Here is a 24,203-nt window from a genome sequence, read left to right on the forward strand (position 1 = left end):
CTAATCCAAGTGCACTGATTTAACTCCAAATAACACTTCCAGTATATTAAAAAGAAAAGAAAAAAAGTTATGTAAGAAACCATTATTTTTAAATTCCCAACAGGTTTTTTTTTAATGAAATATTAATAAAAAATGACCAAGAACAAAACAAGCAAAGAAACAAAAAAACAACTCTGGGACATTATTGATGGGGCTGTTCACATTGTTATCAGTGTTTCATTCTGGTTGGTGGAATTGCAAACTAAACTTAGTAACACTGATTTTAATAAAATGCATTTTTTGTTTTCTACACTTTCTAAAGTGTAGGACAATTTGAAAGGCTACTTGGTGTAATGTTATTTTTTAGTTTAAATGTCATTGTTTCCCTAAACCCAAATTATGCTTGGCACCTAAGTTGTATATAAAAGTTAAAGGTGGAAAATTTGCACTTGAACTTGATATTGACTTTAAAAAATTTAATTGCACTGGTGCACATACAAAACAAAACATATAAACTGGATAACTGGCCTGAATTTGTATGGAAAACGTGACAAAGCCTGCAGTTAAGCATCAGAGTGAACTTCAAACTGGGTTCACAACATTAATGTAGAGATGTATGTCAATTATGTCCCCGCCTTCACCACCCTTGCATGCATTGCTCAGATCCTCATCTGGAAGCTGTATAAATGGACACAAGCATCACTGTTGCTAAGTACTACTGTATACAATGTCTGATTACCAACGTGAACTTATTTTGCTAGTCCAATGTTTGAAAATCATTTGAATTAAATTAAAAGAACCACAACCTAGTCACAGCTTTGAAAGGTCAAGGGTAATCCCAGTATCTAATGCCAAATGTACTGTTAAAGATTACAGAAAGAGTCTATCCAATGCTTACTTGTCCTACACAGACATGCACTTATTCCCCAAATAATGTTAGTTGAGATCTTGGTCAGCCTAATTAATAAAATTACCACTCACATATGCTATTACATATTGAACAAATGCACAAAAGTGGTGAGTTAATTTGTCTTTTGGTTAAAACAATCCAAACCATCACAATATTAAATCAGTAGCAGTGCTGTCTAAAATGTCTGTCTCCTTTACCTACAGTAACTAGTTGCTGCACAAAGTGCTGAGCAAAAACAGAAAGAAAACTGATTTAGGTGTTTGAGCTGCAGTATGTATGATCCTGCATATGCTATCCATCCATCCATCAGTCAGTCAGTCAATCATATCTTCAGCTGTACCCATTAATACAAGTCCCATTTAGTCACGTGAAATAAAATGTTATGGTAAAATGAAATGATGTCAGAAAACTAAGTATAGGAGGACTTACAAAGCTTATGTATTGTGAGCATCAGTGTCCTCGGGATCGTGTTTTTCTTGAGAATTTCTTACCGTCATACAAACCAACCCTCACGAGCTGGAGTCTGACTGATCAACGTGTACACAAAGGATTTTCAGCTTCTTTCATTCTCTGTTATGTTTTTCACAAACTCAACTCATTCAGTACACTGATATGACAGGTCCAGTGCTTTCAAACCTATTTATACGCTCTTTATTTCAGATTAAATGCAGTTTTTTGTGATATATTCTTTTTTTCTATTATTAAGCTGTCTCAGTTTTGGGCAGGTTTGGTGTGCTCTTTTGATTGTAGTTTGCCAAAGCAATTAAACTGCTTTTTATCACTGAAAGTACCTGCACAATAGCAGCTTATCTGGGACTTTTTCCTAAACTAGTCTTGCAATCTTTACAAAAGCCATGCCACTTTATGTAGAAGGAAGTATTCTCTTCTTCATGCACTGAGAGGGAAGAACTAATATAGTGTAACATGGTAATGATTAAAATATGGAGTTGTCCTCTTGATTGGAGAAAGTGTTTTTGGGAAATACAGAGTCATGTATTTTTAATAAATTAAATTTTTACTTGATGCCCTAAAGTAATGTTTTGCAGCAGTGAGTTTAGTAGCAAATCAAGTGGCAGTCTCTGAGTCATGCACAGATAGAGATGTACAGAAAGACACTGCTCAGCTTGTCTACACTAAAATGTGTGAGACAATGTGTGACACCATAATACTTGTAATATGATCCAATATCTTGTTTCAAAGAGCCCAATATTTAGTCATTAAAAGTATTTTATGATTCCTATAATGGAAGGCGAGCACATTGTATTCCACCCACCCTCTCCAGCCCATCTCATTCTTTCTGTGTTACTGATTAAAATCGTTTATTGCCTCTTCTCCCCTCTTGTTGCTGCCTCCCCCTCTCCCTGCTCATCCTAAATGTCCGACAATCATTCAAGTGATTGTTTTCTTCCCTTCTGGCAGGAACAGCTTTGCTTGCCTCCCTCCCCATGTTAATTTGCCTGTAACTCAACCCAGAATACAGTGTGTGTCTCTGAGATTTAAGGCACCCATTAGAATCTGAGCAGGCCAGTCGATATGACGATCACACTCTTCCTATTAAAACCCATAAATACACAAACAGACTTAGTTAGATCAGAGGAAGTATTTACTGACAAGTAAAGAGAAATGCTGGTGTCAATAAAAATGTTTTAATTTATTTATTTATTTTTCTCTACAGGATTTTTTTTGTGTGTGTGTGTATATATATATATATATATATATATATATATATATATATATATATATAGGCAATTATGGCTCCTATATGTTTAACTGTCATTTCATTTTAGCATTTCTCTTATTTAAATGAATCTAGTAATATATCGTCTTATTGCCTGAGGACAGAAGCTGTTGTACATTCTGATTGTTTAATCCTCTTCTAAATTCCAGTACAAGAACACAGAAGGCTTTCTTCTTGCATTTTTCTTGAAAATGGTCTCCTAGGATGGGATTGAAAGTCAGATTCCTCTGTCTGGATACAGATACTAACAGAGAAGAAAGTGCCTTCATTGTCCCTCTTTTCCTAACCGCCAAACCTTTTTGCATCTCACCCACTCCTCACTTCATTCTTCTCCTTCCGCCCTCCTGGCTGCTTTCAAATGAAGTGACAGCTACCCACTGACCCTTGAGAAAACATCTTTTGCATGTCTCATAAGTGATGAATTATTCCAGCCTTATTAGCATCAAAACATACATTAAAACAATAACTATGCATCAAAACATACCACCTCCTCTTCGCAAACATTTAAATTCTTACACAGAGAGTGTGTATGCATATAGACCCACATACAAATCAAAGAATACAGACTCAGCCTCACACCCACATCAAGCTCATACAAAAAGGACATACATCTTTTAGATTAGAACAGATGCATGGTGAATGCTTTGTTCTTGAAATCTCCTGAAACCTTTTCCATGTCCTATTTTCAACCACTTACCCAGCATGTGTTGCTCTCAGCTAAGCCTTTTAGGCCCTATTAGATGTTTATGCCTATGTGAGCCAGAGTAAAGCAGTGATCAGACTACAGGGCGCCTCCGGTTCCTCCTATATATGTAACATAGTGATCAGGCCATAACTTCTCTCTATGGCTGCCAGCTGCCTTTACTGAACTGGTCACTTTCATCTGGCCTTTTGTCTCAAATCATTAGGCATGAGTGCACTCAGCTGCACTGTTGGGGCAGTGTGGGTGGAGAGGACCTACACTGTTAATGCATCTTTGGTATATCCCACTGGTATAGCAGTCCGGCCAAAGGAGGGGTTTAGAAGCCACTGATATCATGACACAAAAGCTCCTCTCAATGCATGTGGAGTTTCACCACAAATCCAGCACCCTGTGACTGTACAAAAAGCAAAAACAGGGAGGCAGAGGTGAGTGTCAGAGCCACTAGATAAAGCCTCCAATCACGAACTGTTCAGTGAATGTCTCAGGCGGCAGAAACCCAACGTGGAAAAACCGTCATGGAAAGACGTACCACCGGCAGATTGAGGAAGTTGCTGATATTGAGAAATCCTACCAGTGGCTAGAGGGCTGGACTGAAGGACAACACAGAGGCACTAATCTTGGCAGCACAAGAACAAACCCTCAGCACAAGAGCAAAAAAACGTTTTAAAAACAAGTTTAAATACTGAACCAGCAGAATGCAATGTTCTCAGTGTAGAATGCTGTGAAAATTGAATCTGTTGTGCTAAACAAACTGTAAAATGTAAAACAGCTGAGCATATCTAGGTGATTTTCTATCAATGATCTAGACTTTGGCAATCTGGTAATCTGGCAATCTATTGTTCCTTTAAAAAGGCTTCAGAATCAAAACCAATTATACAAGTTATTATGCAAGTTACCTGCCTCCATTACTGATTACTTTGTTGAACTTTACATTAACCTCATAAATAACAGCTCTTAAATGATATGTCTGTTTTGTGAATTCTGATTTATATACTAAGGTGTCTGCCAGTTTCACACACACACACACACACAAACACACACACACATGCCTTTTAAAACAAACGGCAAGGTCATGGAACCAATCATTTTTGTCAAACATTTTGTGGCAGAAACCCCCTTTAATATAACTCCCTTTACAGCAACTTTTCAAAAGAGCTTTTGCAACAGTACACATCAACAGAAGTGGAATGAATGGAAATTATTTTTACAAGTGTAGTTCAAAAATTTAGCGCTTCAAAAATCATGTATGACATTAACAAAAAACAAGCATTTCACTCTTTTGTTTATCAGTTTTATCATTTATTCAAAGACTTTTACAAATAACACAATTCTCTTTGGTCTACTCTTATGCAGGTGGATTTGTTGTGATCAGGTACCACATAAAGATACACACAAAACAAAATAAAAGAAATAATCATCATGCGACTTTTGACTGCAATCTGTCACATCGTTCCTCTCAGTCTGGTAAACAGAGATAGAAGGATGAATAGTGCACATACATGCATAGTGCACATTTTTATAATTTCAGGGTCTCTTGTAAAACAGCAATCTAATGGGCACATGACAGCAGCAGCACCTGCTCCTGTCTCTGAAGATAAGGAGGATGTAATAAACGTGTCCACACTTTGGGCCCACACACTTTTATACAAACACACACGGACAGGGTAAACAAAGCCGCACATGATGAGATGCATACAGAGTGGAGGGGAGTCATTCAAAGCTGAGAGTGGGATGCAGATGAGATGCCTACAGCAGGCTAACAGAGTTGGTCCGGAAAATGGGATGAAATGAAATACCATAAGGACACTGGCAAAAAGGAATAGTAATCAATTCAAATATTCATTTGTTGCAAAGTCATAATTAATGATGAATGTATTAGAGCCAAAAACTGAAGTAGTCCCACAGTAGCTGCTTTCATCTTCTTGGTTTGGTTTGTCTCATTACATTTACAGAATAAATGATGGCTCCTTCTTTAACTGTTCAAAGAAAACATATAGCTGTTGGCTGTTTGATTTTGTTCTTAACATGTTATGGTGATTATTGCAGGACCTCCCTCTGTAGATTTCATATTCATAGTTCATAAAGAATGCATCTTCCCCTCAATTTACACAAGTAGAAAAATGGCAGTAAAATCCAAGTTCAAAATCTCACTTTTTGACATAAATTGTGCATTTTGGCATTTCAGAAGAGAACTTTATCAGAAACCAAGAGCCAAACAAAGCTTTTACACTTTATTTGAACTTAATAGGCACTTAATTTCAGCTCTAAAGCTAACATTGTGCGTGTATTTTGACACAAAGTATTGATGTGTTTTCCTTTCCTTATTTTTTTTATTTTTTTTTTTTGTTTGGAAAAAGTTGAAAACCTAAAATAATTATTATATTACAAAAGAATATTCAGCTGTCCAACTAAGCCCAACCTGTCAGTGCAACAATAAAACAAACATTGTAACAACCCTAATTTGCTGAAAAATAAACTATTCTTTATATGAAAATGATTCTGGCTTAATTTAAATATGTGATCTTTATCTTTTACAAATATATTGTAGATTTCCCGTCATTTACTGTAGACTCTACACGAGAAAAATGGTAAGATAATAAAATTAGAATAAATAAATAAATAAATAAATAAACTGACCCTGAGTAACTTTGTTCTTCTACACTTTTACATTATATAATAATAATAGAAGATAATGATAAAGATGATAAACAGTAGTTGTTTTTTTGTTTTTTTCTATCTAAAACAGTTGGTCTAACCTTGAGGGATTTTTATATTTCCTGTTTTGATATTAATATTGATATTAATTACATTGGTAAACTTCTAATGTAGTGTTAAAATACCCTAACAAAACCCTAATCTGCAAATAGTGCACTTTAAAAATGCCTCTTTCATTATAATGCAATACTAATAAACTAGACTGACTATTTATAAATGGTTTATTTATTTATTTCCCACGTGAATAGAAACTTGACAAAAATGTTGTTATCTACATCTTGGCAGAACTCACTAATGATAATCTGATTAAAGTGGTTGTCTGCTTTGGCCCAGAAATATTCTGTACAAGCACTGCTGTCCCTCCTTGAACCACAAATACTCATCGCTCCTGACTGGGACAACACCAGAGGGCCTGATGCTTTAACTCAGTCGACTGGCCGTATTGATTTGGCTTTTGTCAGTGTCACTTGTGTCAACACATGTTCACTTACGATCAGATATTTCACTGTGTGTGTCATACAGCCCTGTCACAAGAAAATGACTTGCTGTGTGAATGCTCCTATGGTTTGACTCTTTAATGTGCTACATACAACCTCAGCTGTTTAATCATAGTTGTACCTTCACTAAATAATAATTTGAGTATATAAACAATTGACATAAAATCAATACACATCAAGACATGATGGCTAACCAATTATACTACTATTCAGGTAGTTTTAACTTGCTTATGAATCCCACATTTTGGGGTTTGAATATACTTTTTATTTCATATTTAAAAGATAAACATATTGCTATATTGTTATATAAAGATGATATCAACAAGGACTGACAGTGTTTAAATATTGTTATTGTTTTGTTTGCCTGCAGGTTTGATTCGCCTGCGCTCCAGCCCACCACCTCGCCTGCAGGGTGTTGAATATGTCCTTAATGTTACCGCCACTGATGATAATGCCTCAGGCGGACCTCAGGCATTGTCATCCACAGCCCAGGTCATTGTTGGAGTGGATGATGTGAACAACAACAAGCCTGTCTTTGAGAAGGTAAGAAGTGCAGTCATTGAATATTGTTGAGCCTTGACTATATTGTATGCATGGCTTAGAGGCCCTGTCTACACTACTCAAAAGAAAGCAGAATATTTGTCATTCATTTAAATGGATATCCTTTTTTGTTCATGAAAATAGTAGTAAAAAAGCATAAACTGAGCTAAGACTTACTTCAAATATTATTATTGTTTGTGTTTATGCTTCCTTCGTTAGTTAATATGGCAGCAGAATCAGGATAAAGCAATACGCATACAAAAAAGTAATAACGGCTCCAATGTTTTCTTTTTGTTTTGGTTAGTAGCATATGTAGTAAATATTTTGCTATGATATTGTTGCTCAAAACCTCTGCATTTCAGTTTTACACAAATATACCAGAACCAAAGTTTTTTTTATAAAAATCTCCACTTTGAAAAGTGTTTAAATGTTTTCCTTTTTTTGCCAGAAACTCAGTTTGTGTGTGACTGGAGGTTGCAAATGCAACAGAAAATCTGTTTCTTAAAAAAAAATAAAATATTTGGAGTAGTGCAAACAGGGCCAGAAAATCTGTTTAACACTTGCAGTTTTATGCCTATTTTATGTCAATATATCTCAGTCTGAGACTATTTTTTATTTCCTCAAGTTTTCTGTTCCTGCCCATCTTTTCCATTCCGTTCTCCTACATTATTTCTTTGTATCCATGTCTTTGTCTTTCTATCTTCTCTTTTCATTAGCCTGTACCTCTCCCCTCTGGAGAAGCGATTAGTGAGCTTGACCCTCATCCCTTCTCTTGCATCTCACTCCTACATCATCTTGGTCTTTTAATTAAGGCTTTAAGGGATGTGGAAGAAATCCCGACCGGCCCACTCTAGAAGAGCTACATCTTCACCAGCTTTTTTCTTGCCATGTTTCAATTTTAAATGAGGTGACTTTTCAGCCCCTAGAGGTATCACATGCCAAGATTAAGGAGGGGTGGGCTTCCTGAGTAAAGCTTGCTCACTCTCTCATGGGGAGGAAGTGAAACAGCAAGTGTTTCCCTTTCTGCTTCATGTCTGAGCAGAGAGAAACTGAGAAGCAGACAACATAATAAAGGTACAAGAAGATGATGAATGGATCTTTAACCACAAGTTTTCATGTGCTCTTTAAATGTAAGACCTTAAAGAAGTTCTTCAGTTTTTTTGAAGTGGTCTTGTGAGGATTTATGAGTAGTTAGTGTCTTACTGGTAGCAGACTCAATCAGATGTCAGACATCAAGTTGGAACATTGTACCATGAAACATCATTTGATAACACATATGCAGACTGATGTAACAGTGATGTAATGTAAAATTCATCAACATAATTTAAACTTTAACTATTTATAAAAAAATGATTTGTGCTGTTTTAGATTGTAAATGAACTTTCAAATTGGCTTTACTTGTAGTAACTGTTAGCTTGACTCCTCCATGAGACTTTTAATCTACTGCAGGTAAGAGACTGTCTACTCAAAAGTACTCCACACTGTCTCACTTAAGCAGAAAAAAAGACTGACAATACCTTAGATATTATTGTGAACACATAAAAAATTTGAAAAAAAAACATCTAATTCAAATTCAGTTCATTCTTTTTGTTTCAGAAAATCTTTACTTTAAAATGTGAGCTATCCGATTGTCAAAAGGAACTAGAATGTTGCTTTATGTTAAAGGGAAGATGTACAGCACATGTGTGTATTTGCACATTTACTGGCAACCTGGCACATATCAGCTAAGTGGTGAAAAAACATCAATACATGACTGTGTCTCTGCGTAATAGGTGACACTATTCACACAACAAGACATTTCTGCAATCTAAAGTTTGAAAAACAGTATCCTGAATCTTAAGATCAGTTGTCTCTCTCGGGAGCCATTTGTTTGAGTCCTGCTCCAGATATTGATTAATTCTTGTGTTTCTGTTAATACTGATTGAAATTGATAGCCTACAGATCCACCCCTTATTCCATTTTCAGATAAAACTATGCAATTTGAACAATGAAAATAATCACAACTGAAGTAAAAAATACTTCAGATGTTTAAAATAATTTGAGTAAGAGAAAAAGGAAGTATTGTAAAAAAAAGAAGAATGCAGAGTCTGGATTTCTTAGTGAAGACATCCCAGATTAGTTTATATTTCCTGGAAATCCGCAGCAGAACTCTCGAGCAGAAAGGCCCCTTTATCTTGTTTTGATGCCAAGTCTCACAACATACCGTAGTCTCCCAGGAGCTCAGGACAAGATCAGTAGACCAAGACAGTGAGAGTAAGAGGCTCTCATGGATGGGGAGTGATTACTTAGATACAGCAGGTTTCTGCTTTTCCCAGTGCCAGCAAGACTACAGACACACTAGCACTGATTACATTTATTATTAACCTTTAGCCTCACGAGGAGGCTCTTGAGAGGAGGCTTACCAAATACCAGGAAGTTGTGAAGCAGAATGGAGGTCATGGCTGGTAGACTCGCAAAATTAAAGCATGTTGCCTGAAGTTCTGACTGGGCCTTGAACATCCGCAGCAGTGCTCTCTGAAATAACAGAAACAATCAACAGGCAGATCTGGATAAAAAGGCAGTGCCAAAGGCTTTCTGCTGCACAAATGCAAGTAAGAAAAATAAACAATTCAACTGCAACACCTGTGTGTGGCATATATAAAGTTAAAAAAACGTCATTGATATCACTGGTGCATCTAAGCATTTCAAATTGTAGTTTTTATTCAGTAGTAAAGTGATTTAATTTCAAGGGGTTTTTAGGCATAAAAAAAGCCTGAGACATAAAACTCCTGTTGTGCTGTAAAGAAAAGGCACAAAAGCATCCGTTATAGACTATCGTCTTGAAAGCTAAACAATATATTCTAGATCAAAATGACTTTAAAAAGAAAACAACAAACTACTAGCTAGTCAGCCAACAGCTTTGGTCAGTATGCTGAAGTCGGCTTTTAGGAAACTTTCTTTTAGGTTTGTACAGTACCTAATCACAGTGTCTTTATCCAGCCTTTCTGCTTTCGGGACATGTTGGCTACACTGAACTAAGGACAGATGTTCTTCCTACCACATCTTCTCACATTTCACCCAAAATCTTTTAATAAATATAAAAGACAAGCAGGTATTAGAGAAACATATTTAGTTTGCCGAAATCCTATTGGTGAATATACTTATTTTATTTCCCTAAATATGTATTTATTGTGGTATTAGTTTTATTTGTTCAGTCATAAATTAGCTATAACATTCATAATTGTACATGACTCTGGTGAAACTGACACAATAAATAGCCATTTTGTTTTGTATTAACGTTTTGTTTTTTCATGCAAAGTGTCTTAGAACAAGGCGTTTTACATTAAAAGGCCTGTATCCCATTGCACTCCCTTTGACCCTTCTGGATAACAACATGTCTGCATCTACACTTGCATAACTTCTCCCAACTCTCTTATTAATCTACAGGAAGCTTAAAGCAATATCAAAAAGTGCTTGTGGCAAAGACTATGGCTAAGCTATAAAGAGAGACAAAGTAAAGGGAACATAAGAGGATTTGAAAACTAGGTGGTGTCAAGGGGAGACATCAAGAGCAGTATGGAGAGACTCTCTCATCTCCCCTAACTCTGTAGAACACAAATACTTCAGTGAAGTACAAAAAAGTTGATACACAAGGACTAAAAGAGAAAGATTAGAGACCAGGAAGAAAAATGATGATTCTGTGGAGAGAGCAAGTGAGAAATCAAACCTGAAACAGCTGCCTATCACGCCAAGAATTAAAACCACTGAATACATCTCTCTTATTCCTGTTTGACCAATTTAAACCAGGTACTAAGCTGGTACAGTCTTCAATCCTTTATTTTTTTCTTTAAAAAGTCACTACAATACCATGTCATTAAATCACTAAGAACTTTTTTTTTACCTTAAGTTGTGTTATTTAAACAAGTTTAGTAAATTGTCAACCAAACTACAACTGGGTAAATGCAGAGATAATAATTTTAAAAATTCAATGTCAAAACAAAGCCACCTGTTTAGACTCCAACAAGTTCTGTAACATGTGTCTACATTCAAGCATCCCAATATTGGCTATAAAATTATTGAATAGTAATAAGTGTTTCAAAACTAACACATTTACGAACTGGCAACTGTGTAGATATAATCTTTTCACTTTTTGAATTTGCATATCACTTTCAGTGTTGCACAGTTTGTCTTGACAGCAAAAGATATGAAGCATTCTCCCAAACCTGTCTTTCTAACATAACATAGCCATATCTCGCTCACATTCCTGCTTACTGCTTTGACAGAAAATAATTTTTAATCTTCAGTTTCTGCATTCTTACTGTGCCGTGGACTCATCTTCCCCCCCAACTCTTCTGTCTGCCTCTCCCATTCTCCTCAGTGTCAGCAGTACAGAGAGAGCACGTCAGTCCTGGAAAACCAGCCAGCAGGGACATTCGTTCTGCAGGTTCATGCTGTGGATGCAGATGAAGGCTCCAATGGCAGGGTCACATATGGCTTCATGCACAAAGACTCCACTGTGCCTGCTTTCAGTATCCATCCAGATACTGGTAATGAAACACACCAATACTTGAACATAAAGAGATAATTTTATCACTTTTAATAAATCACTTACAGACTTATTTCTCTTCAGCATATTTGTCATGTTTTGAACAATGAAGCACATTTGGCTAAGAGAGTTTGTTAAATTAATTCAAAGTTCAAGACTTCCTGGACAGTTTCTTGGCTTCAAATTACACGCCAGAAACTAAAGGATTTTGCTCAATGTTACATATTTGACATATTTTTAGTCTAACCCATTTTTTAAAATCTAATTTAGACATAAATAGCAATAATGCAGAGCTCGTTAAATAATACAGTACCTTAGCTGTATTAAAGTCTTGTTTATAAAGGCACAAAAAAAACAATAAAAAAACAAAACAAAACACTGCACTAGCTACTGCTGTTTTCATTGGAGTAAATGCAAATATGTTTATTATTACCTCACTAAAATAATCTCCTAAAAAAGAAACACATTTCTGTGTGTATGTATGTATGTGTGTGTATGTATATATATATATATATATATATATATATAAATAAAATCTATGGTAAGATCATTTTAGTATTAAATTGCAATATTCTGGGATAAGAGTCAGATTATTGTTTGATATGATATGGCTGCCTGGTCAGCTTTATTATGTTGGTCTTCACAGGAGCAATAGTGACTGCCAGGAAATTTGACCGTGAACGCCAACGGGAGTATGCAGTTACAGTGACTGCCACAGACCAGGCAACTGACCCCCTGATTGGTATTTGTCAGCTTAACATTCTCATCCTAGACCAGAACGACAACAGCCCCAAGTTTGAGAACATTCGATATGAGTGTGAGTAAATACTGTGTGAAATAAATAATGTGGAGCAAGACATGCACCCCTTTAAAACAGATTTATTCGTCTTTTGAAGTCATATTGAAATTTATCTTGACATTGTAACTGAGTTTTATATTCAAACTTGAGTTGTCATGTTTTCTGTCAGTTGTTTTTCTTCCATGCTTGCTGCTTAATGTACTAAAAAATAATCAGAGTAAAACCCTTTTATCTAAATCCTCACAGAACAATTGAAGTGTTAAAGCAAGCATACTACTTCCTGTTCTCTCATAGACTTCCTACGTGAGGACACCAAGATTGGAATTAGTTTCTTGCGGGTGGCTGCACACGATGATGACTTTGGCACCAATGCAGCCATTACGTACAGTATGTCCAATGAGCAGCCGGAGTACCTCAGGGTCAACCCACTGACGGGTTGGGTGTACGTCAACCAGCCCATCTCACAGGTATATACTTTCTATGCTCAAACAGATTCAATTTAAACAATGCTTTGGACGCCATCTTCTTCCTAACTAAAAAGCTTTCATTATGAAGTTTGTCATGTTTTAAGTATTGCATTTACATTTAAACAAAAAAACTATGTAAATATTTCAGAATAATTTGAAGTTAAAGATTTTAAAAATGACTCAATGTTTTTTGAGTTAATCATGGTTATGAAGTCACTTGACATTAAATTCCTCCACAGTCCAGCTCATGGACTTGCCACTAAAATATATGACTTGTTGTTGATATATTGCCATAAAAATAAGAATGTCTGTTTGAGCACTTGTTGACAGTGAGAGGAAACCAATCAAAAAGACAGAAACAGATATGCAGCCTGCATACGCATGGGATTCAGTGTTTACTGATGCCTTTTCTCTGCTTCTAGGAGAGTCTGATATTCATCTCACTTTATTGTCACTTGCTTCACTATCAGCATGGAAAAATCAATCTCATTGGCAACATTTAACAGAAATAGAGCAAATTGCCATGTAATGATTGCCAAGTAGTCTGTGACTCCACAACTTAACCTTTTCCAGCACCAAGAGGATTGAATATTTGAATGCTCAACACTGTATCTCCTGTTAAAATTTATCAGTTTGTCTGTACTTTCTCTTAAAATAAAGTTGTGGTTTTGTTTTCTCCTAATGCATACAGTTTCTTAGAGTGTAACAGACTAATTTGCACTGCTGTATCTTTTTGTAATCTGGATATTATTTGTATTCAAATTTTGTAAGAACGAAGATCAAAATAACAGAATAACAGAATATAAAATTGATCCCAAACTCAGCCCTGTGATAAACCGGTGACCTGTCCAGGGTCTGCCCTGTCTTTCTCCCAATGACCGCTGGAGATGGGTACCATCTTTCCATGACCCTGCTCAGAAAAGTGGGTAAAAACAATCAATAGATGAGTGATTGGATCTCAAAATCTATGAAATTGAAATCTTTAAATGTTCTGAAATTAATGCTTAGTCAATTTTTTTAATATAGAAAATAAAAAGCCTTACAAAGATAAGGAAAAAAACTTAACTTTTCATAAATATTATTTCCTGCAACTGTAGTGGATAAAGCTAATTATTTTTTCCGGTTTTTACTGCACAGTGAGCTAAGCCTTTCAATTTATTCATTATTTTTACCTATATTGACTCTAAAGTCAATTTAATCTGAGATGGGACAAAATAAACAAACTGGGTGGCTTATTAAATCTGTGTGATCTAAGTGCACTATGTTTTATCCCATAATTAACAACAGAAGGACACACAATTAAGCAATCTTTTTCTCTCTCTCTCTGTTCTTTTGTTGTTTTTTGTGACACAGAGAACCTACATCACAAGGGAAATTGTGGCTACAGATGGAGGGAACATGAGCAGTTCTGTAGAGCTGGCTGTCACCATCACCAATGTGAAGAACCAGCCTCCACAGTGGGAAGAAGATACTTACGGCGTAGTCATACCAGAAAACACTGTTCGAGACACACCCATCGTGGTATGTTGGCCTGAAGATGCGATTGCTGGCGCAGAAAGAATACACAAATACATGTGTGTGTTCCAGGAAAACACAAGAACAGCTGCTCATGCTTGAAAATAGTCAAAGCGTTTTACAGTGATCAAAAATAAACAAAATTGTTTTTTTTTTTAAATGTCTGACAGAAAAAGAACAGTAAAATTAAATGTGATGTGCAACAAGATGCACTGTCAATTAGTTTAACAGAAATTCTTCGTGTTTGTATTTAAAAATGCACAGAAGTTATTTTCTTTATGTTAAATTTGAATAATAATAATAATAATAATAACGGTTTGATATTTTGGAGTCCAGGAAAAACCCATTCTGTGGCACTGCTACATCTTCAGCTCTTTTCCAGCCAGGTGTTCGTTCTCCCTTTTAACTAACTGCCTGCTCCAGAGTCCATCTTAAGAAAAGAGCAGCAGTCTGTTTTATATTATACCATAGCTTGATGTATTTTTAAAAGGTTCAGACAATTTTAATCAGCACTGAACAGCAATATATAGGATGACGAGGGAGCTACAGACAAATGCCCTCATTAAAAACACTCCAAAATCAATCGATTGGTTCCTTGTGTGGACCAAACGTATCACATCTACTTCTTTTCATCATTGATATGCAGCTCCTCTTTCACAACACTAGGACCCTTAACAGTATTTTCGAAGACTCTCGTGAAAGCAATACAGTCCATTAGAGTGGCTGATGAATATGTGAACTCACAGGATGAGAATGAAGACAGAGGAAAGTCATTTATATGGGAATGTGTGCACTTTATTGTGTTTTGGAGAGTTGCTGATAAAGAGAGAAGGAAAGAGCATGGTCCCCACGGTTGCATTAATCGAAGTGGTAGTTCAGAGTTGATTTGACTATTATGGAGAGATGCAATGACTCTCAGTTGATTGTAATTTCTCCACCACGAACATTTGAGGTTTTTATGGCCTAAATCAGCACACAAAGTGGTTTGAGATGTTTATCAGGTCTCTGGGCTTCAAAAGATGTTTCATTATTATCATTTGTAAGTTGAATGGCTACATTTAGGTCACCTATAAGCAAGCTGCATCAATCCCATTTTTAATTTTAATTGGCATCATATGTTGAATACCTCCTCTTTAATTGGTTTAGAATAAAAACATCAAGATGTATCTCTGTTTGATCTCACAAGATATCAGTTGGCTGCTTGTGTGAAACACCACCAAACTTTGTGTTTTTACTGTTCTTTATTATAGGCTATAAAACATTTTCCTTTTCCATTCGGGCAGATTCTTTTTAACTATTTATGATGCACACTTCAGTTTTAGCTCTGCAGAAACATTTTACATTTGTGTTCCTGTCCTGAGGGTCACTGCTGGCACTGAACATTTTCCAGCTCTCACAATTAGTAATTGTAACATGTAGAGATTCTGTTAAATGCAAATGAATAGTAGTTTAAAAATTTGGTATTTTCATTTATTTCAATTACTCCATAACCTAAACAACAACATACATTATAATGATGAATTTATACAAGACAAAGGTATATTTTAGGTTCATTTGTGTGATTTAATAGGTCAGATGATAAAACTTCCTTAAATACTAACTTTTTTTCACAAAGTTAATAATATCAAATTTATCTTTTGATAGCTCTGGGTGTTCCCTTAAGCAGTTTCATTTGAACAGTATTGTGTATCATAGGTAGATTAAACTACTGAAAGCTGATATTTTCTTTTGCCTTCTATTCTTGTATGTGTTCCAAAAAGACCATCAAAGCCACCTCCCCTCTTGGAGATCCAAGGGTAACTTACAATTTGGAAGATGGGATGGTCCCAGAGACTAACATGCCTGTTCGCTTCTACTTGACCCCCAACCGAGAGGATGGGTCAGCCTCCATTTTGGTGGCAGAGCCCCTGGACTACGAGACCACCAGGAATTTCATTCTGCGAGTTCGAGCTCAAAATGTTGCTGCTGTACCATTGGCTGCCTTCACCACAGTTTATGTCAATGTGACTGGTAAGCTTTTATAAATGTTCCTTTTATATGAATTTTACTATTTCCCAAATGTAATAAGTTTTCCTTTGTGTATTGATGCTTTTGATTATGAATTGTGACTATATATAAACACAAAAGAGTTGTTGAAATTTTCAATAGGTCACAAGGTTTTTACCATGCAGGCTTTGAGAACATTACACATGCACACAGACAAAATAAGAATTTATTAAAATCAGTCAAAACTATAAGGCTGAGGTCCAGAAAACATTGCTTCTACATACATAAATTTGTTTATTTGTTGTGGGGTTATTTCCTTGTGAGTTTTATTTAACTACATGGCTTTAAATATATATTAGAAAGTATTCACAACTGTATACAATCAGCATGAATAGTGCATTTGAAGCAGCAAATCTTGTGGACACATTCATTTTTTCTCAATCAAATTCAAGATTCTAAATCAAACTCCATGTTCTATAGAGAAGCACAAAAAAAATAAGTTGGTAACCAGTGCACTATTTCAATTAAGATTGCTTTTATTGTTGTCTTGCAACATGGGCTTGAGTTTTATATGTGTTATTTACTTTTACATTTTTGTACAGCTGTATTCTCATAGCTTTCAAAACTGGCTCATTCACCAAATTTTGTTCAGGAGTTGATTGGTTGTTGTTAAGAAAAAGTTGAAGCTGTTGGTATCAATATCCTTAACCATCTGCAATCAGAACAAATGTACAAATGTTTCTTCAATTGCAGGGATGTTTGGACAAAAACAATAAGAAACAAGACTAGTTTTCTATTGAACATAAGTTTTTACAATATGGATATTTTAAATTAAGGTATTTTTCCATAGTATATGCAGAAATGCTTAGTACAGAAATCAGTACGGTTAGATAAAAAAAAATCTGCTGTACAGTAAAATTTGTAACAGGTTACAGGGTACTTGAAGTCAATATGAGGCCATTTGTCTGAAAGCACATGTATCATGGTATTGGTCAAAGAAAACAGATGCCAAAGTCAGATTTAAAAACAACTGCGTGGAGGGATATAAAACACAGTACAGGCAAAAACATAAATACTTGAAATGTCTTGTGACTGAAAGAATGGTGAAAGATTTTTTTTATACAAAAATGGAGGAGTTAACAGTTTGATAAAAAAAAATGGAATAATGAAATTGTCATGATTAGTTGCTTCGGTGACTTTTGCTGTAAAGCAAAAAAAAAAAAAAAGAAGAAGAAATGAAAACTAGAATCAGTCAGGTCATATACCTGTGTGTTCAGGTTCTTCACCGGCAGTAATCGGGGTTATATTTTTATTACAGCTCAATAAGTTGGTGTTTGTTAGTTACGACCTTGCTTCATCTGCAAATGCCTCACATTTGTTTGCACGTAGGTAGTTCTGTTTCACCATAGACACATGCACATACCCAGACAACTCAGACATACCCCATTCCTTTTTAAATTTGTTTTAAATCCAGTGAGAAATATTAATTCTCACAGACCCTCTCCTGGCTCAGTGTCCCTGTATAGTTATCTGTCTTAATAAGAAAGCTCTTTGACTTCTCTAGAGGCAGTTATGTTAAGGAAAGAAGGGGAGGTCTGTAATGGATTTAAGACCTAATTTTTTATTCATAGATTAAGACATTTGCTGAGAAGACAGGGAAGGATAAAAAAGGCACATGGAGCAGCATTACAGCTAATCTGTGGCACTTTTTGAGCAAATTCAGTAATACTTTTGGACTTAAATCAGCTTTGTTAAAATTTGACTTTTACTGTTCTGTAAATCTTATTTTATGTTGTGTCCCATTGGTCTTTATTACTATCTGCTTTAACTGTATGCAGCATTTAACAGTCTCTCCTTCCACTTGTTCAGTGAAATTCAACAGATTTTAAAGAAGGATATTTTGTGGCCATTGTTGCTTGGCTTAGTGTTCACTCTGATTCTTGTCCTGATGCTACCAAGATCTGGAAGCATCTTGGGTCAGACTGAACTGTTCTGAAAGTCAATGACATACAGGTCCTGCAACAAAAAACTGTGATTTCTAAAATTAAAATTAAAGACTAGTCTTCATTGATCATTTGTGATCATTTAAAACAAAATTTTAAAAAAATTCTGTTTGTTTGTTTTTAAAGAGGAAGTAGCACTGCACTTTGTTTACTAATTTATTGTTTGTTGAATGTCAAATGTGGTTTTAAATATATTTATTTTACACAAGTTGTTAACTAATTTCAGATTGACCTGTTGAGCATTCTTAATTTAAGTCTGGCAGCTAGACGTTACAATTTAACAGCACAAACCCAAGAGATAATATTGGACTGTTAGATACAGGCTGGGATAGGATACTGGCCCATCCACTCCTGCGATGGTAAAGTCAAAGGAGCACAACTTCATGCCACTTGGTGTGCACATCACAGAAGACTTTGCATGGCCTCATCATGCAAATGATGTGGTCAAGAAAGCTTGACAGCATGTCTACTTTATGAGAAGCCCTAAGAAGTTTGGCTTGAAGACAAGTGTCATGAGAAATGTCTGCAAATGCATAATTGAGAGCTTGTCAGGGTGCCGCATTATAATTTTCTGTGTGTAGGAGGTGGTGGAGAAGACACAGCACATCAGTAGAAAAATTCCTCTTGCCATTTACGATTTTTACACTCCATGTTGCCAACTGAAGGTAGTCAACTAGCATATGGCTGTTCCCCTTGTTTTTTATCTGGTAAAAGGTGCAGGAAAATGGCTGGACAGACCACAAGGCTGAAGAATTTTTTTTTTGTCATCTCTGCCTAGATTTTTTTGAAGTACATGGAACTTGAATTTTTAAAAAAGTGCATATAAAACTGTATTTACGTAGCTTAAAATAATTCCGAAAGTACTATTACACTCACATCTCACCGCTTTTTCCATCCAACTTTCATGCATTATTTTTCTATACCTGCTTGATCCTGCACAGGGTCATAGGGAGCTGGTGCATCCTGGACAGGTCACCAGTTCATCACAGGGCCACATAGAAACAAATGACGATTCACACACGCACATCAAGAGCCAATTTTCTGGACTGTCGGAGGAAATCAGTGTACCTGTATAAAAAAAAAAAAAATCCACCCTTCTTACAGGATACTCATGTAAACTCCATGCAGAAAGGTCCCACCTGAGTTTCTAACCTAGAACTTTCCTGCTGTGATAGTATAATGCTAATGAGCTTTACCACAGTGCAGACCAACTTCACATTCTATTTATCTGCCTACTAGGCCATACACTTTATTTATTTTTTTTGTTTTTACTTTCTAGTGCAACACTGTCCTTCACACACACAAAAAATTTAACCAATACTGATATACATTTTGACTCTGTTCTAATGGGTAATACTGTTCCATAAACATGTAATTTAATACTAATCTTGTTTTCACACATTCACATCCTGTTGAATGGAAACTATTTTAGCATGCTCTAATCACAGTCTTGCCTTCTTTTTTTTCAGATGTTAATGACAATGTCCCATTTTTCACTTCCTCCATCTACGAGGCGTCGGTCACTGAAGGAGCAGAATCAGGAACTTTGGTTTTCCAGGTTTCGGCCAACGACCTTGACTTAGGTCTTAATGGCAAGGTAAAAACATGTTGGCTGTAATCAAATTAACAAATTACCTGTAGACATTATTACTTGAGCTTTAATAATATAATAATAGTAATAAGGGTACATAGCTGTCATACAGTAGGCATGTAAAGTCTTAGTTTTTTTTTTTATTTCGGTGCAAAATAATTTTCTTTTGTTTTTTTATCATTGAAGATGTCTAGCTGTATTTCAGCCTATGATCCTCTGTATGTTTTTGACCGCATCAATCTTCTTGTGTCAGATTTCTTACTCTTTGCTGGAAGATCGCAGTGGAGACCATCAGTATTTTCGTATCGACCCAGAGCTGGGCTTCATCCACACTCAGGTTGTGTTTGACAGAGAAACTAAAAGCTCATACTTGTTGGAGATTCAGTCTGTGGATGGCTGGGAGTCAGCACGGCCTGGCAAGCATGGACAACCCAACTCTGGTAACAAAGTACAACACTTCACTGTTCATCTTCAGTTCATTTAATAACTCAGTTTCTAGCTAGCTTCTGGGTGATGTGATGTTTTAGTATGGTTTGTCATTATTAGTTTTTATGTAATCTATCTAACACAGACAAACAAACATGGCTGAAAACACAACCACCTTGGTGGAGGTAACAAAGGGGTCACCTGCTAAAGCATAGATTAAGTTTTAACAAAGAAGTCACCTGTGACCTTGACTGTTGACTCCATTACCTTGAAATCAATAGGCATCATCTTTGGTCCATGAGGTGTCCAGCTGTGCAGTTTGACATTCCTACATTACATGGTTGCAGAGTTAGGGCAGAGGATTACCCATGACCTTGACATTTGATGAGATCAGCACCAAAGTTAATCACTTGTTCCTTGTACCATGTTTGACATTTCCTGAAAATTTCATGGCAACCCCTTTATAACTTTTAGGGTAATCTTGTGCATTGACAGATAAACAAACAAACAAACAAACAAAAACAAATTCTGCTGAAAATGTCCTTGGCCGAGGTAAAAGTACACTAATGCTACACTAATACAGAGTAATGCCAATTAAATAATAAAAAAAGATGTAAAATAAGCAATTGCATAAACATTCACCCCCTAATTCAACTCAGAGAAAAGATTATTGAAAATTTGTCAGGGGATATATACAAAATAATTTTCAAGGCCCTAAACATCCCCAGAGGTTCTGGTAAATCCATCATCAGAAACTGGAAGGTATATGGAACGTGTAAATCTACCAAAAGCAGACCATCATCACAAACTGAGTGACTGAGCAAGAAGGAGAATAGTGAGAAAGCCACCAAGACACCTGTGAGCTCTTTGAAGGAGTTAAAGCTTCAGCAGGTGAGATGGGAGAGACTATATAACAACTGTTGCCCAGATTCTTCACCAGTCTAAGCTTTATTGGAGAGTGGCAAACAGAAAGCCACTGCTGATGAAAACTCAGATTACATCTAAACTAGAGTTTGTAGAGAATCCTTAGAGACTCATGTCAAGATTTAATGTTCCAATTTCTTGGGCATTTAAAACCATATTGTCAAGGTAGGTTTGATTATGTTGGATTGCTGACGGAACTCACTGAGCCCACTATTAAAAAAGCTTCAACATAAATTAGTTGTATGTCTCAGATGGTGCAGATGATAAAGGCCATTTACATTAAATGAATGTAGTTCCAAACTCATTCACCTTGGAAAAAATTCTAATTTATGACAATTTTTATGGTTCTCCTTTCATCTGCAAAAATGTCTGACTTCTATGTTACCTTGGTGTTTTATTGGTATTTTGATTTTGTTTAAATTGAATAATCCACTTCTTGTGATTATTTTACAGTAGCTGCTGTATGGGTTGGGCAGTAGACAGTAGCTCTAAGTTTAAGTCTCCAAATATTCATTAGGCTGCAAAGATTTGTGTTTTCCTCTTTCCGTTTCCATTCCACATCTGCTCATCTTTCTATTCAAAGACCAAAGGCCATCTTCGTCTTTCAGTTTGTCACTTGTGCTCCCTCTCTTCTCTGTCTTTCTGCTTCTCTCTCATTTGCTGCCAGATGAAATTCATACATGCTCTACTAGAGTAGAGAGTGGATGAAGAAATGAACAGCTGCTGAGACAGATGGGTGAAAGGAGAAAGGTGTTAGAAAAAAAAATACAGCAAACCAGGCCAGAATTGTGAATCCAGTTTTAAAAACAAACTAAGATGTAAATAAAGACATAATCCAGTTATGTGTTGGGGGAAAAATCTTCAAATGTAACTGAAATTAGTACAAACTCAACACACTTGTTTGTGTGTATGTATATGTATATATATATATATATATATATATATATATATATATATATATATATATATGTGTGTGTGTCATTCAATCGTGACAACTTAGATGCTGAACTCTTCATTTATTTCAGAAACTGAACAACCCCAAAGCTTTTAAAATTAGAAGTACAAGCAGGCTGTAATATTACCATAAAATCTCATAACTTGGGCCAAGGACCTCCACTGTGTTTATAGAGGAAATTTCATATTTGTCTCTGTGGAGCTGTGAGCTGATAAAGTCACAGTCTCTGAACTTTTAATGATGCTGCAGAGTTGTAGTCATCCTGTGCCTGAAGTCTGGCATTATTGCAGCCGTATGTTTAGATATGCAAATACTTAAAGCACTTTTTGTTTGCCCAACACTAACCAGACCACTGGGATTATTTGGCATAAACAACATGCATTCTGCTGGAGTTAATGAAGAGCTTAATTGAGTAGTTTTACTCTGACATGATAGTGTAAGCTACTTGGTTTCCTACAAGTTCAAACTTTGTACATTAAACGTAGTGTTACAACTGATGTCAGAATGGACCATCCTCTCTCTCACTTTATTATATTATTATTATTATTATTATTATTATTATTATTATTATTATTGGAGATTCTTCAGTTAAATAGGTAAAATAATATGTTTAAATTATTTCACAACTGTAACATTCTGTTTTTGTCGCACAGCATCATATTCGTTTTCAAAGTGTAATTGTATTTTAAATGACTGATGATAGATGATTAGGATCTCTCTTGGTGTAGCTCACTTTGACATTTGTGAAAGCCTAAAGAGAAATTAAATATGAAGATCTCCAGTGATTACAGCGAAGCAGAGTTCTGTTATTTGTTTTGTTGCGGATATTATAAAAGGATGTGTGACAGGCAAATTAAGAAATACTTTGGACAAATAAACACTTACTCACACACATATGGATTTTTCACCAGTATAAATGATTTATTGTTTGTCTCTTCAGTTTCTATTTATTTAAAATGGAATTAAATTACCATTTGTTGTAAATGGAGAACAAATAAGTCAAATTCAGCTACATAATCTCCTGGTGTGTTACAAAGAGTTGACAGTAAAATCTTGGGCTTATCTTTTGTTTAAGTGAGAATTAAACAATTTCTCTGAAAAAAAAATAGTTAAAAAAAAAACTGGGAACAGTGAATGAAAACCAAAACATTTATGATTTTTTTTAAGTAGTCCAGATTTTTTTAAGACTATTTTTTTTATTAGGAACTACACTGACAAATTGTTTTAAACCTCCAAACTTAAAACTTTGTGTCCAAGACCAGCTACTTAACCCATATGTGATATTTGGGGGGAAAAAGGGAAAAGAAGACACATGAACATTTTCTGTGTTTTGCTTTGCAGATCTGAGCATGCATTCACAAATGAGACAGAAGAAGGTTGTCACAATAAAAAAATAAAAATACATTGATTGGACAATCTTTACTCACAGAGAGCTGCTGCAGAAGAGCAAGACTGTGGGATGCAGTTGGGTGAATGTGTGAAAACATGGATGAGCTGTGGATGGCTGCTAAATCTGGTCGTCCACTTCCTGCATTCGTCCTTTTTCCCCTCCCCACCCTTCTGAACATGTGCAAAGCTCTGGCATCTGAAGCTTGTTTTGTTATAGCTCCGAGGGCTGCATTCATTTCCTATCTGTGCCATGAACTGTATTCCAACTCTTCCACCCTGCCTTAAATAATTAATCTCATCTCGAAGCTGTATTGCAAAAATGCACTTTTTGATATAGATATCAAAGGAAGTGTATATAGCCTTACACTGATACCCTAAGGGTGCTTTGAACTTCAGCCTGCGGATAAAAAAAGATGCATTTTGTGGTAGAACGGTCTAAAATAGTTGAGACAATATCAAATAGGATAAAATATTAGTTAAATATTGTATGTGTAAATGAGGAATCCCAGCTTTTCTGTTTGCACTATTAATTGTGCACATT

The 24,203-nt window shown here is 35.7% G+C and overlaps 1 protein-coding gene across 2 annotated transcripts in view; it reads left to right on the forward strand.

Moving 5' to 3' along the window:
* The window catches only part of si:ch211-186j3.6 (neural-cadherin), a 262,973-nt gene that overhangs the window by 127,135 nt on the left and 111,635 nt on the right, over nt 1-24,203 (forward strand). For both annotated transcript variants that reach the window (XM_017419612.3, XM_025006687.2), the window contains exons 8-15: nt 6,913-7,085; nt 11,440-11,608; nt 12,254-12,424; nt 12,701-12,873; nt 14,227-14,394; nt 16,149-16,398; nt 19,847-19,974; nt 20,222-20,408. In XM_017419612.3, the coding sequence (XP_017275101.1) occupies nt 6,913-7,085; nt 11,440-11,608; nt 12,254-12,424; nt 12,701-12,873; nt 14,227-14,394; nt 16,149-16,398; nt 19,847-19,974; nt 20,222-20,408 (1,419 nt within the window). The remainder of the gene's footprint in view (nt 1-6,912; nt 7,086-11,439; nt 11,609-12,253; nt 12,425-12,700; nt 12,874-14,226; nt 14,395-16,148; nt 16,399-19,846; nt 19,975-20,221; nt 20,409-24,203) is intronic.

Source organism: Kryptolebias marmoratus, linkage group LG15, assembly GCF_001649575.2.
Source record: "Kryptolebias marmoratus isolate JLee-2015 linkage group LG15, ASM164957v2, whole genome shotgun sequence".
Classification (NCBI taxonomy): Eukaryota; Metazoa; Chordata; class Actinopteri; order Cyprinodontiformes; family Rivulidae; genus Kryptolebias; species Kryptolebias marmoratus.